The 17,520-nt window shown below is 37.0% G+C and overlaps 1 protein-coding gene across 1 annotated transcript in view; it reads right to left on the bottom strand.

Moving 5' to 3' along the window:
* SGO2 (shugoshin 2) overlaps positions 1–17,520 on the bottom strand; it is a 39,791-nt gene that overhangs the window by 2,862 nt on the left and 19,409 nt on the right. Inside the window, exons 6-8 of the mRNA XM_069070106.1 lie at positions 14,173–14,441; positions 9,482–11,557; positions 7,615–7,759 (exon numbers count right to left, since the gene is read on the bottom strand). Coding sequence (XP_068926207.1) covers positions 7,615–7,759; positions 9,482–11,557; positions 14,173–14,441 — 2,490 coding nt within the window. The remainder of the gene's footprint in view (positions 1–7,614; positions 7,760–9,481; positions 11,558–14,172; positions 14,442–17,520) is intronic.

Below are 17,520 nucleotides of genomic sequence, written 5' to 3' on the forward strand. Positions count from 1 at the left end.
AAAAAAAAAAAAAAAAAAAGAACCTAGACACCATCTTTCAAGAAATTATCAAACAAAATTGCCTTGATATTCTAGAATCTGAGGGCAAAATAGAAATGGAAAGAATTCACCACTTGTCTCTTGAAAAAGATCCCCAAAAGAAAACTCCTAGGAATATTATAGCCAAATTTCAGAGTACCAGGGCAAGGGGAAAATACTGCAAGCAGTCAGGAAGAAACAATTTGAATATTGTGGAAACAATCAGGATAACCCAGGATATGGCAGCTTCTACACTAAGGGATCAAAGGGCTTGTAATATGATATTCCGGAGGTCAAAGGAGCTGGGATTAAAACCAAGAATCACCTACCCAGCAAAACTGAGTATAATGTTGCAGGGGAAAATATGGTCATTCAATGAAATAGAGCATTTTCAAGCATTGTGGATGAAAAAAACCAGAACTGAATAGAAAATTTCACTTTCAAATACAAGAAGGAAGAGAAGTGGGGAGACCAGGTAGCATAGCATGTAAGAGCACCGGCTCCAGTGTCGGGATGACCTGGGATCGAATCCAGGCTCATTCACTTAGCACTCACCCAGAAACACCTGGCCGTGTAACCTTGAGCAAGTTACTTAACCCCAATTGCTTAAAAAAAAAAAAAGCATGAGAAGGTAAACAGGAAAAAGAAACCATAAGGAACTTATTAAAGTTGAACTATTTACATTCCTACATGGAAAAACAATAACTGTAACTCATGAGACTTTTCTAAATCTGAGGATAGTTGAAGGGAATACATATGTATACATACATATATATGATATATATATAAGAAGGTATATGTATATATAAATATATATGTGAGTGTGGGCATATGTATGTTCATGTATACATAGAAAGAGGGCACAGGATGAGTTGAATATGAAGGGATGATATCTAAAAAATAAAATTAAGGGGTGACAGAGGAATTTATTGGGAGAAGGAAAAAGATATCTATATAGGGTAAATTATTTCATATAAAAGAGGCAAGAGAAAACTGTTACAGTGGAAGGGAAGAGCAGGAAGGTGAAAGGGAATGGCTCAACTTTACTCTCATTGAATTTGGCTTAAGGGGGGAATAACATACACACTCAAATGGGTATCTTACCATACAGGAAAATAGGGGGGTAGGGGATAAGAGGAGGGATAATAGAAGGGAGGGCAGATTGGGGGAGAGGGTAGTTAGAAGCAAACATTTTTGAAAAGGGACAGGGTCAAAGGAGAACATAGAATAAGTGGGGGGTGGGATAGGATGGAGGGAAATATAGTTAGTCTTTCAAAGTGTAACAATTATGGAAATGATTTGGGTAACTATACATGTACAATCTTTATTGAATTGCTTGTCTTCCCAGTGGGGGCTGGTGAGGAGGGAAGAAGAGAAAAAATTCTGGAACTCAAAGTTTTAAAAACAAATGCTTTAAAAAAAAATTTGTTTTTTACATGCAACTGGGAAATAAGATATACAGGTACTGGGGTATAGAAATCCATCTTGCCCTACTAGAAAGTTGGGGGGGGGGATGATGGGGGAGGATATGAGAGAACAGATTGGGGGAAGGAGTATTCTGTAGGAATTATTTTGGGGTGGGGGTAGAGGAAAGATGGGGAGAAAAAAAATCTAACTCAAAATCTTGTGGAAATGAATGTTGAAAACTTAAGAATAAATAAATTAATTTAAAAGAGGAATAGACACCCACCCAGAAATAACTGGCCTTGTAACCTTGAGCAAGTTACTTAACCCCAATTGCTTTAAAAAAGAGGAGTAGAAAAAAAATTTAGTGAAGTGGGCACAATGTGATTATAACTTGAGCATAGACTATCAAAAAAGGGAAATACATTATTTTTTGTATTCCCTACCCAAATTCTCAGTTTTATGCTGAGGGTTAAGACAACAATGTTATATAGCAAGAAGCTCCTAGTAGTAAATCACATCAGGGGAGAAAAATACTTAAATGAAATTCTTTGATATTTCAAAATGGCCATCATAAATTATATGGTTATAGGTGAGCTAGGGATTTGCAGAAGGCAAAGCTTAAATTTTGGGGACTTAGCCCTAAATCTAACCTTAATCCAAAATCAGGTTAGAATCCTGGCTGTCACCTGTGACTGATGTATCCTGTAGCTTCTCTAGGCTTATGTGTCTCATCTGATAAATGAGATTGAACTGGGTGATCTCTAAAGCTCCAAACATATGAACATGGAGCCTATTTTTATTTCCTCTAGCTAGCTTTTCCTGTCTCTTGGCTTTGTTTTGCTGCCATCTGCTGGTTTAGTAACCTTCTTAGCTATAACAACACTTTGGATCTTGATAAAATATCAGGTCTATTTTTTATGATTAGACCAAACATAGAAGCAAGGAGTAGAAGCAGCTCCAGCTTCCACCTTCCCCAATCAATGTAAAAAGGGGACTCTGAACAAACTTTGGAGCTGCAGAACCCACAAAATGACACAGAGAAGCTAACCTCCTGCTGAGGACAGCCCAGCAGGAATCGGCCAGCACAGTGCTCTGGGAGTCAAGCCCAGACGAATTGTGAGGGGAGGTTTTAGCCCCAGGGCGGGCCTGAGCAGTCACCAGCTGGAGGGACTCCAGATTAGCAGCAGCTGTGGCCGCTTCCAGAATTATCAACACATAGATGCTAAGGACAAAGTGAGAGGTCAGTGCAGTCTGGATTTTGGGACCAGTAGCTTTTGCCCAAGGGGCAAGAAGATGCTGAGAAGCCAGCACAGGCAGCCAGCGCCACGTGGCAGTTTCAGCTACTGGACTGCAGAGTGTAGAGGGACCAAGTGACCAGTCTGAGGGGTAATCGCTCTTGTTTTAACCTGTTTGCATCTGGATTGCAGTCTAGTTTGGAGGTCCTGGGGTGTGTGTCCAGCTTGCCAGAGCATGTGGAGGCCTCAGAGAGGGCACCCATCTAATACCTCCAGCAGATGAGAAAACCCCAGTGTTTGGGAAGAAAGCTCCCCTGTCTGGTGGCAGAGTCCTACTGTGGCAAAAAGCCCAGGGATCAAGTGACTGAGGGGCAACATGACCAGGCAAAGGAAACAAAGCTGATAGAAGATTCCAACATTATATTCCTATTTTGGGGACAAAAAGGAGCAAAGCATGGAACAGGAGGAAGACAGTGAAGTCAGAACTCCTGCACCAAAAGCTTCAAAGGAAAATACAAGCTGGTTACAGGCCATAGAGGACCTTAAGAAGCAGATAAGAGAAGTGGAGGAAAAATTGGGAAGAGAAATGAGAACAATGCAAGAAATTATGAAAGGAGAGTCAACAGCCTAACTAAGGAAAATCACACCTTAAAAAATAGACTAACTCAATTGGCAAAAGAGGCTCAAAAAGGCAATGAGGAGAAGAATGCCTTAAAAAGCCGAATTTGTCAGATGGAAAAAGAATCTCAAAAGTTCAATGAGGAGAATCATTGCTTCAGAATTAGATTGGAGCAAATGGAAGCTAATGACTTCATGAGAAATCAAGATGCTGTTAAACAGATCCAAACAAATGAAACAATAGAAGGCAATGTGAAATATCTCATGGGAAAAACCACTGACCTGGAAAATAGATCCAGGAGAGATAATTTAAAAATTACTAGACTACCTGAAAGCCATGATCAGAGTAAGAACCTAGAAATCATCCTCCAGGAAGTTCTCAAAGAAAACTGCCCTGATGTTTTAGAACCAGAGGGCAAAATAGAGGTTGAAAGAATCCACCAACCACCTCCTGAAAAAAATCCCAAAAAGAAAACTCCTAGGAATATTATAGGCAGGTTCAGGAATTCCCAGATTAAGGAGAGATTATCACAAGCAGCTAGGAAGAAACAATTTGAATATTGTGGAAACACAATCAGGATAACCCAGGATCTGGCAGCTTCTACACTGAGGGATTGAAGGGCTTGGAATATGATATTCCGGAGGTCAAAGGACCCAGCAAAACTGAGTATCATATTTCAGGGGAAAATATGGTCATTCAGTGGAATAGAGGACTTTCAAGCATTCTTGATGAATAAAGCAGAGCTGAATAGATAATTTCACATTTAGATACATGAAGCAAAAGAAGCATGAGAAGGTAAACCGGGAAAAGAAATCATAAGGAACTTATTGAAGTTGAACTATTAACATTCCTACATGGAAAAACAATAATTTTAACTGATGAAACTTTTGCCAGTGTAAAATAGTTGAAGGGAATAGAAATATATATATATATATAAATATATGAGGATATTGGGCATATGAATACACATGTGAATATGTGTATATACGTTTACAGGTATACATAGATAGAGGGCACAGGACCAATTTAACAGGAAGGGATGATACTTAAAAGGTGAAATTAAGAGGTGAGAGAGGAATATAATGAGAGGAGATGGGAAAGACAGAATGGGGTAAACTATCTCATAAAGAAGAGGCAAGGGAAAATGGTTACAAAAGAGGGGAAGAATAGGAAGGCAAAAGGGAATGGGTCAACCTTATTGTCATTGAATTTGGCTTGGGGAGGGAATGAAATACACACTAAATAGGGTATCTCACCCTACAGGAGAGTAGGGGGTAAGGGGATGAGAGGGGGATGATGGAAGGGAGGGCAGGCTGGGAGGGAGGGAAGTTGGAAGCATCCACTTTTGAAAAGGGACAGGATCAAAGTAGAGAATAGAACAGGTGGGAGGTGGGATAGGAGGGAGGGAAATATAGTCAGTCTTTTACAATATATCTACTATGTTATTGTTTTGTATTAGCTACACTGAACTGCTTATCTTCCCAGTAAGTGTGGGTGACAAGGGAGGAAGTGAATGAATCTTTAATTCAACATTTCAAAATCAAATGTTTAAATAGATAGATAAATAAATAAATACTCTTATTAATACTATTTTACATGCAATTGGGAAATAAGACATACAGGCACTGGGGCATAGAGATCCACCATGCCCTACTGGAAAAGTCAAAAGGTGTACTGGAGAAAATATGGGAGAGAGCAGATTGGAGGAGGGGATATCCTGTGGGACTGCTGTTTTGGGGCAGTGGGTAGGGGAAAATTGGGGAGAAAATTTGTAACTCAAAATCTGGTAGAAATGAATGATGTAAATCAGAAGTTAATAAAGCATTTGAAAAATGAGAAAAAAAAAAAGAAATTATAAGTAGTAAATTTAAAGTCTTTTTATTTATTCCTTTGAAAAATATTGGTTTAAGTGTAGAAAAATACCCTTAAGTATAGTCCAGCATATGATGGGATTCTACAAAATAGGCTACTTCTTTTCACCTTTTATAGGAAGCACTCTTTTATGCTAACAAGGATAGTATATGTTGTAGGTAGAATAAATGCTTTCAGATCAGATACCACAAATATAAATTCAAGTGTAGTACAACCAGAACTACTGATTAAAATATCAGTATTATTTGACTTGATTTTCTTATTTGTAAAAAAAAAAAATGGTGAAAGTATAAACATTAAGCACTTTATTATTAACATCATTATATGTACAATATATAATAAAATAATACCAATATCATTACATTATTATATTATTATTAATAATTATAGATTATTAAGCACCTGCTATGTGCTAAACACTGTTCTGAGGGATACAAATGCAACAGCGAGATAGTACCTGCCCTCCAAACCTCATATTCTATCAGAGGGAAACAACAATGTAGTGGAGTGGTGGCCAAAGAAAGGTGTTTCGGTTTGGGAAGTCACAAGGATGGTGAATGGAATAACAGGTCCTTTTCAAATGCAATTCTAATATTGACTCAACTACAATTTAGCAAACTAAGAGGTAGAAGAGGGGAGAGTGATATCACATTCAGCGGCAGGGTAAAGAAACACAGTCTCAGAGCATTAGCTGGAGCTGAGTGACTTAGCTTCTCCCAGCCATGATCTATGGTAGTCTAGCTGAGTAACAACATGTATTTTTTATCTCACAGGGCAGGTGAAAAAACCTTAAAGAGTGATATAAATGAGTTGTTACATACATTTTTGGGAACAAATCAAATGGGATCAACGTAAAGCCACTTAGAGGAACCAAATTTATGATTAAAAGAATAAATTTCTTCTAACTCTCACTAAAATCGCATTATACAGTCAACAAATTTTTTAAGCACCCTATTTACTAAGTACAAGAGGTGGCCTGGCACAGGGGATACCAACCTCCATAGTTACATTCATACTTGGCTCAATTATCTTAGTAATCTGATTATGGTTTTCTGCTGCTCCATTGTCTATCTCCTCCCCTTAGGGACTTCTCTAACAAACGGACCTCTCATCTTCTCAGTCTCAAATGCAACAGCCTTCCTTTCTTATCCCATATCTTTTTGCCAACCAACATGGTGACAAATTAGACCTCATCATCTCTTGGAATTGTACCACCCTTGTACAACATTGCAAAGAAGCAAGTCTTGATATAAGGAAACCTTCCTGCTAATTAGACATATTAGTGGAACAGGGTACCTTGAGAGGTTCTATTTTTCTTATCGGAAGCCTTTGGACAGAGGTTGGATATCTCTTTGTCCCCTGTTACAGTGGCGATGCCTTTTAGGTTTGGGATGGACTTAGTGGTCACTGAGGACTCTTCTAACTAAAAATTCTTTGACTTTTTGAGAGCCGGACTTGGAATCAAGTCCTGACTACTATTTACTAGTCATGTGAAACTGGGCAAGTCCCTTAGCTTCTCTGTGGGTGAGTCAATCCTCTCAAGATTATAAATTATAGAATCATGGTGATTTGCACTCCTTGAGGGAGTTTCTGCACATCTAGATGTCCTCTCCTACATGGATGAAATCATAGTCCAGACCAAAACAACAACAAAAACCCTAGGTGCACAGCATTATTCTGGGACTGGCATAAAAAGAAACAGTCCATGCTTTTCAAAGAGCTAACATTCCAATGAGGAATACAACATGTACATTATAAGGAAATGAAAAAATATATCAAAGTAATCCAAAGTAATTGGGTGAGTGCTAATAACTACAAGGGTGGGGTGTGGAGAAGGGGAAAAATCAGAAAAGCATTTATAAAGGAGGTGATGCCTGAGCTCTGCCTTCCAAGAAGGTAAGAATTCTATTCTTAAGAGGTGGGGGTAGAGTATATCCCAGATATTGGGGACCACTTGTGCAAAAGTACGAAGGTAGGAAAAGGCTGACAAGTGTGAAAACGCCTAGCAGACCATTCTGATTGGAACAATGAGTACCTAAAGCAGAGTAATATGAAATAACACTGGAGAGGCAGGTGGCAATCAGATTATGGAGGGCCTTAAATATCAAACAGAGGATTCTGTACTGATCTTAGAGGCATTAAAGAACCATTGAAAATTTTTGAGTGCCTGGGGATATTAAACAGTAACATTTGTTTTAGGGACAACAATTTGACAATTGTATGGAGGAGGTATTGGAAAAGGGAGGGAGAAGAGGCTAAAAGACCAAATTAGGAAGCTATTCTACTAGTCCAAATGAGAGTCAATGAGTACCTGAAGTAGGGCATCTATTATAATAATAATCAATACATATAATTGACAATTAGATCTTTGGCTCATCTCTACAGGAATTAATTTGAGCAGGGGCTTGAAAAAAGCTGAGGGAAAAAGTTTTTACTCTTAAGACACCAAAAACTTGATATTACCTCCTAAGACTTGGTTCTTTATAGATGACAACTTTCCTTTTTCTGGTTGGCAAGATTGAAGAAACTTCATCCAATGCATTCTGAGGTTTAGAAGAATTGTGGGAAACAAAACTAGTGTTTGTCAAATCTTGTAGTACTTTGGCATCTGGAAATAAAGGAAATCTTATATGTTGTAGAATTTTAATAGTGAACTATACAGTTATTTAAAATAAATTTCAATATTATCAGACAGGAAAAAAACAAGACTTAATTTAAAGCATAGACCAACACATTAGTCTCTAACATTAACTAGTCTGAAGTCACATATTTAAAGGCTGAAAATATAATGCTTTGAAAGGTTTTCAAGTATTTTGCATAAAGTATTTGTGAAAGTTTTTATAAATCATGCATCAAATTAATCATTTGGCAGTTATATTTGCGAGTTAATTAATTCGGTAACTATATACTATATGTCAAGCACCTACTAAGATCACTGTGAAGGATAAATAAAAGCATAAGGCTATTCAATTCCATCTTCCTAAATGTTTACTATGTACAACATAAGATACTAGGTACTCAGGATCTAATAATCATGATCAAATGCATGCTTTAATAATTTGGATAATACTGACACAGCTTAATGTTATTTCCATTTAAAAGACTGGGTCAATGAAATAAGTTTATTGATTTACCTATGGCCATACAGCAAGTCCCACTCAATTAAACAAATATTGACCATGTACCTACTATGTGAGGAATACTATCCAACATGTGGAGAAAGTCAAGATGCCACCCCCTTCTCCCCCACCCGCCAATAGTTTATAGTACATGACAAGTGCATGAAACGTATGAGAAAATTGCTAAGTAAGGGCTAAGGGAGAAAAAGTCATTACTGATATGGAACAAGAGAAGCGAAATCACAGAAATTTAACGGAAGCAGAGGCATCTGAGCTTGGCTTTAAAAAAAAGTGTGCAGAAGAGGCAAGGAGGGCATTCCAGGTATAAAGAACACAAAGGCAAAACCCTGGGAAAGTGCTGAGTTTGGCTGAAGCTTCAAGCATAAGAAGACCAGTGTGAGGAAATAGAGCTGAAATTAATTAATTCAATTAAGTGCTAGGCTTTGTGCTAGGCTCTGAGGATAAGATCAAAAAAGAAACAGTACCTGATCTCTAAGTTAATTGGATGGATCCAGATTTTAGGGGAGCTTCAAAACCAAGTTAAGGAGCTGGAATTTGGCTCTGTAGCAATAAATCTTTAAGGATTTTAAGCAAAGGAGTGGCATACCTAGACTAATCTGACAGCACTATGAAGGACAGTTCAGAACAGGGAAGATAGAACCTGGCAGTATCAAAACTTTACTACCAAAAAAGTCTATCATAATAGTCCTTACAAGTGGTAATGAGAGTCAGGGCTAGAGCAGTGGAGATGCATAAATGAGAAGGGAGGGTTGTGAGATAACTTAGAGAAAGAACTGACAGTCCTTGCCATTTAATTAAGATACAGAAGGTGAGAAAGAGTTAAAAAATAAGACTTGGGGATCAAGGCTCTGAAAGCTACCAAATGTTGAGTCTACAAGACATTGGTTAAGTCCACAGTTCCCAGATGCCTTTCAAAATCAAGTCTATCAACTGTAGATTCTTTCTGATTAGTCTGTATAGATTTCATATACACTTTGTAAAGTATGCATTGTTTTCCCAATGAAAGGAAAGTTTCTTAAGGACAAGGACTATTTCATTTTTGTCTGTTTCCCCAGAGCCAAGAACATTGCCTAGCACATAAAAGTTTGTTAATAAATGCTTGATGATAGAGACAAAGCTAAACAGTATAACTTCAAAGTGGATAGAAGGTCCTTATCTTGATGACTGTGACTTTAAGTCTTAATGCTTACCTTTTCCAGTTGTTTCTGTTCTTCTGCAAATTTGAAATACTGTCCCTTCTGTGTTCTCTTGGAAAGCATACTTTTGCCCAGTGTCAGTCACCTGAAAGCTGGGTTCCTTCGAAGTATCATTGTCTGGAAGCTTCTGGTCCCTAGCAGTTAGAAGGTCCGAGTTTACCAAGCCCTCCTTCAAGGAGGTATAAGGAGAAAACTGCCTTGTATTAGATGAATCCATCTGAGCTAAAGACTTCAAATGACAAGAACTGTTCTCCATTACTGGGTTAAAAATGAATTGATCTGGATTTATTTTGTCTAATATTTTCTCATTTTCCAAGTTTTGTTCCTGATTAACTTGCTCAGAATCACATGGTATTAACCTCTCAACAGTCACAGGTATTTTTTCCCTAATTTCATTTTGATCAATTGGAGCAACTACATAAGTCTTTCGGCTTTTTTTTGACTTGGATTCTCTTCTTTTATTTGACACTTTAACATGTAATTCACTTTCTGCAGACACTTTCATGAAAGAACTGAGAGATGTTTTTTCATTCAGAGTTATAGTTGTGCTTTGTGTCTGACCCTTCTGGCACTCATTCTGGCTTTCAGGATCACTTTCCAGGTCTCTCATAGAGGGTTTTAAACCTGACTCTAAGGGAACAGAACACTGAGTAAGATCTGCTGGCTGCATGAAGGTTTTGGGCTTAGATTTTATTAATAAACTCATTGATTTGCCTGAATTCTTGTTATACTTTTTATCCAGTTTTTGAACATCTGAGCACTGATCATAATTTTCCATTTTTTTACTGATAACTTCTATACAAGATGCATTTTTAATGTTGTTCATTTGGCATTTGGTGTTTTTTTCAGGTTGGTTTGTTTCTGAATTAAGGTCTTCCATGTGGCTTTCTTTGTGGTCCACAAATTTGTCATTATTTTCATGTACTTGATTAACTTTAGAAAGTAATTCATATGTCTTTTTTCTGCTATATTTTGAAGACTTTTTGCTTAAATTTTTTGTGCTTTGTTTGGAAGGTTGCACATGAGTGATCTGCTTTTCTATATCCAATGAATTTAGGGTCCTACAATCAGATAGGCTTTGGCTACCTTTGGTACAATTAAGGATCGCTTGTAGCTCGTTTTCTAATATGCCAGAGACTGTTTCATTATCCTTTTGACTTGGAAAACATGTATCTTTGTTTGAATTATCAACAGTTTGTGAACTATATCCCATATCACAATTGCTGTCCTGGTGGGATTCACTTGATGTAGGAGGGAAAAAGGAAACTCTCTCTTCATCATTTACAACATATGTTTTTCTTACTTTGTTCTTTTTATCATGATGCTGTGAAAATTGTACATCTTGCTGATTATCTTTCTGAAACATTACCTTCTTCAAGTTGTTCAACTGAGCAAGCTGTTTAGTCTCCAAAGTAAATTTCTGATCTTCTGATTTACTATTATCAGTCAAAGTAAGAGAAATGCTTTCTTCTGTATCTTTATCCCTTTCTTCACTATGTAAATATGAACTGGTTTTTGGTTGTACTTTTGACTTCTCTCTATTCTTTTCAGTGCTTGAAACTTTCACTTTTCTAAAAGCTTTGTTCCCAGAAGACTTAGATTTATGATTACTTTCATTTTTGGCACGTGTTTGAACTGTAATGATTTTGCTAATTTCACTCTCAGTTAAATCCATATCAGCTTCATATATTGTTTTCTGCAGCTGCTGCTCATCACTGGGCAGCACCACAGTGGGGAACTCTGCATTAAGTTCACTGACAGATTGAGACTGTGAGTAAAGATGACACGATCCATTTTGTTGTGTTTTAGTATCTGTATCTAGAGAGTTGTCATTTATTTTGCTGCTCCGATTTAATGCATTATTTGAAACTACTATTTGTTCCAAATTCACTGCAAGGGGAACTGCTGCCAGAAAATTACTTGATTCCCAAGATGGAAGACGCTTTTTTCTTTCAGTCACATTTCCAGATTGACTACTACTACGGGATCTTTTCTTTTTCTCCTGGCCAACATACTGAACATTAGTTAGTTCATTTGCTGAGGAACTTTCTTCTGGATGAGTTTGGTTTTCTATACAATAAACAGAAATAAATTTATTTTAGTAATAGGTAGAGGAAAGAATTCTTACACTGATGGCTGATTACAAATTACTTCATAGGTACCCTATGACTTATGATTCTATTATCAGTAGAAAGTTTCTTAAAACCCCTTGAGTCTATAACAACTGGCTAAAACAAAAAAGAAATTGTGAAAATGTTTAAAATGGTGACTTGTCTATAGAGATAAACAGGGGCCAATGGTCTGGGCTGCCAAGAATCAGGAGACTAACCTTGGCCTAATCCTGTGTTGTATTAAGCCGTTGCCATAAGTTTCTGGAACTTTGAGAAGGGGGATTAGTGGCCAACTTGGGCTCTGCCCCTTTTTCCTCAGGAACATGAGCATGAGAGTCAATATTTTTTCATGTTTTAATCTGACCCCTGGAGGTCAAAGCAGTATGTGGTTATCCTAAGCAAGCTGCTCTCCACAGTCTGCAAGGTAGTCAGTAAAGATGCTAACATGGAAGGTTTTTCTGGACATGTCTTGCTTACAAAGATTTAGATCAAACTTGTGATTTCACTAGAATGAGGAATAAGTTCCTAGTGAAAAAAGTCTATACCAAACATAGACAAATACCTGCTCTACAACATCTATTGCTAGAAAACTGTCTGGAGCTTTGAAAACTGAAGTGACTTGCCTATAGTAGTACACACAGCCAGTATGTGTTAGAGGTAAACCTTGACCCCGGTCTTCCTGCATCCTCTGCAAGCCCTCTATACACAAAGCCTCTCTTGCCTACACCTGTGCATGCTCTAATAGGAAAGGTACATGTTTCAAGAACCAAAAGGACTAGAGAGAGGAGTCACCATCATGATGTAGGACAGAGAGGTCTACATGGATGCAGAGAAATGACTGGGCTTCCTAACTACAGTGCTGTGCCTCTACATGTGCACAAGGCAATAGCAAAGGCCTTGGAATACCAAGTTTGTAAACTATGGTTCAAACCCTTGACTATAAATCATGAACTAGTCTTTTATAACAATCACAAACTATTAAGCTCTAGAGATCTAATACAAGCTCTTCATCTTACAGATAGAAAAACTAAAATCAGAGATAAAACATTCCCACAATTGGGGAGAAATAACCAGCACAACTGAGATTCAAATGGTCTTCTAATTAAAAGACTCATATTTTACTATGTTAAGTTAAATCATTTTTATCTGACATGAATCAATGTACTTAAGTGTAATCAATGTACTTAAGATATTTGGTTAGATGGAGCAAATAGAGCACTGGGCTCAGCCAGATAGATCTGAAATCAACTCCAACCTCAGAAACTTCCTAATTATATGGCCCTGGGCAAGGCAATTAACCTGTTTGCCTCAATTTCCTCAACCATAAAGTGGGGATAATAAAAGCACTCATCTCCCAGGGCTGTTGTGAGGATGAAAAAAGATAATATTTTGGGGCAGCCAGGAAGCACAGTAAACCGGCCCTGGAGTCAGGAGGACCTGAGTTCAAATCCGGCCTCAGACACTTAACACTTACTAGCCATGTGACCTCAGGCAAGTCACTTAACCCCAATTGCCCTGCCCTCCCCCCTCCAAAAGGCAAAACAAAAAAAAAAAATTTTTTTTAAAGATAATATTTGTAAAATGCTTAGCACAGTGCCTGGCACGGAGTAGCACTTAAAAAATATTGATTTCCTTTCTTCCTTCATTAAAAACAAAGCCATTTAAAATTTAATTATGAGTTTTGGTTTGGGTCTGGGTTTTTTTGGTAGTACCAGTTAAAATAATGAGAAAGTTTGCTCAGCCTCTATCAAACCAAATAGGCTTTTGTTTACATTTAACAATATTATTTCATGAAAGTTTGACTCTCCTTTAAAAGCAGAGATTTTAGATTTCTATAATGGTTAAAAGCAAATACCATACTCATGGGCCTTATCCAATCTGTATTCACTTTTTGGCCCTGAATTAACATTTTTATATGACTAGGGGTACTCGTGCCCCTTTATTTTTACAAATGAGGAACATGAAGTTAAGTAGCTTAGTGTAGGCTCATAAAACATTTCATTTCTGCAACATCCAACAAAATCCCTGAGGTTTCAGGGCAAAATCAGACATCTAAATAAGAATATCCTACCAATAACTATAACAAAAAAAATTGCTAATAGGAAACTAAAAGTGGTACAAGGTAGGATTTCATCCTCTTTTTATGCTTTTCTTGAAAAAATAAAGGAAGGAAACTAACAAAATCTAAATTCCAGGTCCAGGATTACACAGCTAGTGTTCATCACCCCAATCTCTGGCTAAAATAAACATAGAATACTTTAAGTACCACTTATCAGTAATGTAATTACAAAACTGATCAGTAGTTAATTCATTAATATAATTAAGTAATTAATTAATGATATTGAGGCAAGTCAAGACCATTTCTGAACAGAATTTATAAGGATGGGCATTACCAGCACTGACAATATACCAGTGATAGCACTTCCCCAAAAAAAGGCAATGTTGGGAAAAAAACATGTTGAAATGGTAGATGTTATCAAATTTTCTTTGGTCCTAAAGGAGTATCATATCTTCAAGAAAAAAACACCCATATAAACTTTAATAAAATTCATTTTTTTTTTTAAAAGATCTCACCTGTGGAAAGGACATTAGTGATAGAAAAATTTCTCCCTGGATTATCTTGGGTATCTATGTCCTCATTATGTTTCTCAGGACTTTGTGATAATTCCATATGAAATTGATTAGATAAAGACATTTTGGATGCTACTGGAGTGAGAGACTCAGGTGCTTTCTTGGTTGTGAGATTGCTGCCATCTTTGTCATCATAGTCGTCATCATCATCATCTGCTGATGTAAGCAGAACTCTCATAGGCAAATGAGTAGGTCTGATGTGAAGAATTTCTCTATTTTACAAATGAAATGATTATTTAGTATATTTCATAGATGGTATCCAAAAGAGATAATTCAGATGAATCCATGATCTCATTAACGTGCATATTCCCTGTAATGAAGCAGATTATAAACCACTCTGTACAACTCTTTTCCATGTCGTCCCATAAGTTTTCCAGAGATAATTTTAGGTAAGAAATAGTTTCATGATTTTAATTTTCATGCTCTTTAACTCCCCATCCTCAACAAACATATCCCATTCTTATAACCTTGATGGTCCAGGAAGAAGATCATGCTATAGTCATTAATTGAACAATTAAACAATAACCTGACTCAAAAGCAAGAGGGTGCTATCTATTCTCAGGTTTAAGAGGTAGTGGGGGAAGCAGTGGGGTATAGGGAAAGAAAAGAGAAAAATAAGAGAAAATGATTCTGGAAAGAAGGGCAGAGTAGGTCAGAAAATGTTTGGTTCTCCAAATTTCCTCCAAAAAAAAAAAAAAAAGACAAAACATCACCTCAGAGCAACAGAAATAAACACCAGGTTAAGCAATAGCTCTCCTGAGACAATTAGAAAAGACCACCTAAGAAAGACTCTGACCTCAGGAGCAGAGGTTTGGCCTGATTAAGTGAAAACACCTCCACACTGACTGTATTAATTATTAATTAATTATTAATAAACAACAAACCGTGGGAACAATTGTGTGGAAAGGCAGCCTCAACCTTAGAGACAGATGTTAGTCTCCAAGACAATGTGGGGGTCTAAGGGCTAAATAGGAGAATATTGAAGAACCTTCCACTGTCAAGGAAGCCAAGCACTGCTGTGCAGACCAGACTCATCAGAGGCTGTGGCTGCAGGGAGGAGCTAGCACAAAACTGGTGAGTGCAGTAGTGAGGGGCAGGGACCCCACTGACTGTGGGTACTTGTAGGAGATTAGGGTTCTTGGTTCCAATTATGAGGCAGACAGGACAGTTGTAGTTTTCAGTCACCTGAGGGATTGCAGGTAGCAAGATCATTTGCAAGATTGTGTGGCTGGGGGCCCTAGGTCTGGCTTAGGAATGGAGAGGTCAGCCAAAGGTTGGGCCCAGTAATAGACCTCAGAGAGTAACAGTAAGAAGCACCTCAAGCTTGGGGCATCATTCCCCATACCTCAGGACTACAACATGATTACAATAATAACTACTAAAACCAAAATAAAACAACAACAAAAAATTGATAAAAAAATGAGAAAGCAAAGAAAAAAGCACCCAACAGTTACTATGGGCATAGAGAAGATATGGGTTCATATTCAGAGGAAGATAATAGAGCTAAAAAAAAGTCACTCCTTTTTCAAGGGGAAACGTCAAATGGTTCCAAGCACAAAAAGAGTTCTTGGAAGAACTTATAAAAGGACTTTAAAAATCAAATAAGAGAGATCTAGGAAAAATAAGAGTAATTCAAGAAAATTAAGAAAAGAAAGTCAACCAACTAGAAATAGAGAATCAAAAACTTAAGAAAGAAAATAATTCCTTGAAAACTAGAATTGGACAAGGGGAAACTGATGATGTTCTTTCTAAGACACCAAAAAAATCATAAAATAAAATCAAAAGAATGAAAAAATAGAAGAGAAAATGAAACCTCTTCAGAAAAACAACTGATCTGGAGAACTGAATGAGAAAAGATTAGACGGACTACCAAAAATTAAAATAAAAAAAAGAATCTTGTTACAATATTACAAAAAAAAAATTGCCCTGAAGTTCTAGAACAAGAAAGCAAAGTAAAAAATAGAAAAAATCCTCTGATTCTGCAGGCAAAAAGCCCGCAAGAGATACCAGGGAAAAACTTACAGGAATATCTTGGTCAAATTTCAAAGTTCCCAGGATATGGAGAATATATTGGAAGCAACAAGAAAAAAAATACATATGGAGCTACAATTACACAAGACCTAGCAGCTACTACATTTTAGTTAACTACATTACCATGGGTCTTGGAATACTATATTCCATAGAGCAAAAGACCTGGGGTTCCAACCAAGGGTAACTTACCCAGCAAAGTTAAGTATAATACTGAAATGGAAAAAAAAAAAGGACATTTAATGAACTCAAAGACTTTCAGGTTTTTATGACCAAAATAACCACCCCAGAACTTAAGGGAAAATTTTACACATCCAGGAGAAATAAAAGATAAATATTAAAGACCAATTATAAAGGACTCAATAAGTTCAAATTGTTTACTTCACATATGTGAAAATATTAGCAGTACTCATGATTATCATCATTATTTAGATAGTTTGAAAGAAAGGCGTGGGCTGAGCTGAGGATGATAGAGTAATTCTAAAAAAATAAAACTGTGTAGGGAGAGATAAAAATGAATAATTATCTCATACAAATGAGACATAAAAGGAAAAACTTATATAGAAAAAGCTAGTGGGGGGAGAGCGAGTAATCCTGGAAACTTACTCTCATCAAAAATGGTTTAAAGAGGGAACATGTATACCTAGAAGGGTATGGAAGTCTTCTAAATTCAGAAAAAAATTAGAGAGCAAGGGGACAGCATAAGGGGAGAAGATAAGGAAGGGACTCTTAGAGGGGTGGGTAGGTTAAGGAATAGGAGGGCAAGGTAGTGGGTAGAAGTAAAACAAGAGGAGTAAGGAGGGATAGGGTAAATAGGGTGAGAAATATAATGAGAAAAAATAGGAAGAAAAATCACAAGTAACTGCAGCTTAGAATGTCAATAGGACAAATTTACCCATAAAATAGAAATGTAGAACAGATTAAAAATTCGAATTCAACAATATTGTTACTTTCAGGAAACATTTAAAAAATGGGAGATACACACAAAGATAAAATAAAGAGCAGGGGTAGCAATAATATGAGAAAAAAAGCAGGCATAGTAATCATGGTCTCAGACAAAATTAAAGTTAAAATAATTTAATCAAAAGTGAAAAATAGAGAAACCATACTATCCATCAGCAATACTATTCAATGCTGTTTTAGACCATTTAAAATACCTAGATAGGGGCATCTATGTGGCACAGTGAATAGAGCACCAGCCCTGGAGTCAGGAGGACCTGAGTTCAAATCCAGCCTCAGACACTTAACACAAAAAACTGTGTG

Source organism: Petaurus breviceps, unplaced genomic scaffold (genome assembly GCF_028583685.1).
Source record: "Petaurus breviceps papuanus isolate PSGF00001 unplaced genomic scaffold, PetGlider_PUasm1.0 90804, whole genome shotgun sequence".
NCBI lineage: Eukaryota > Metazoa > Chordata > Mammalia > Diprotodontia > Petauridae > Petaurus > Petaurus breviceps.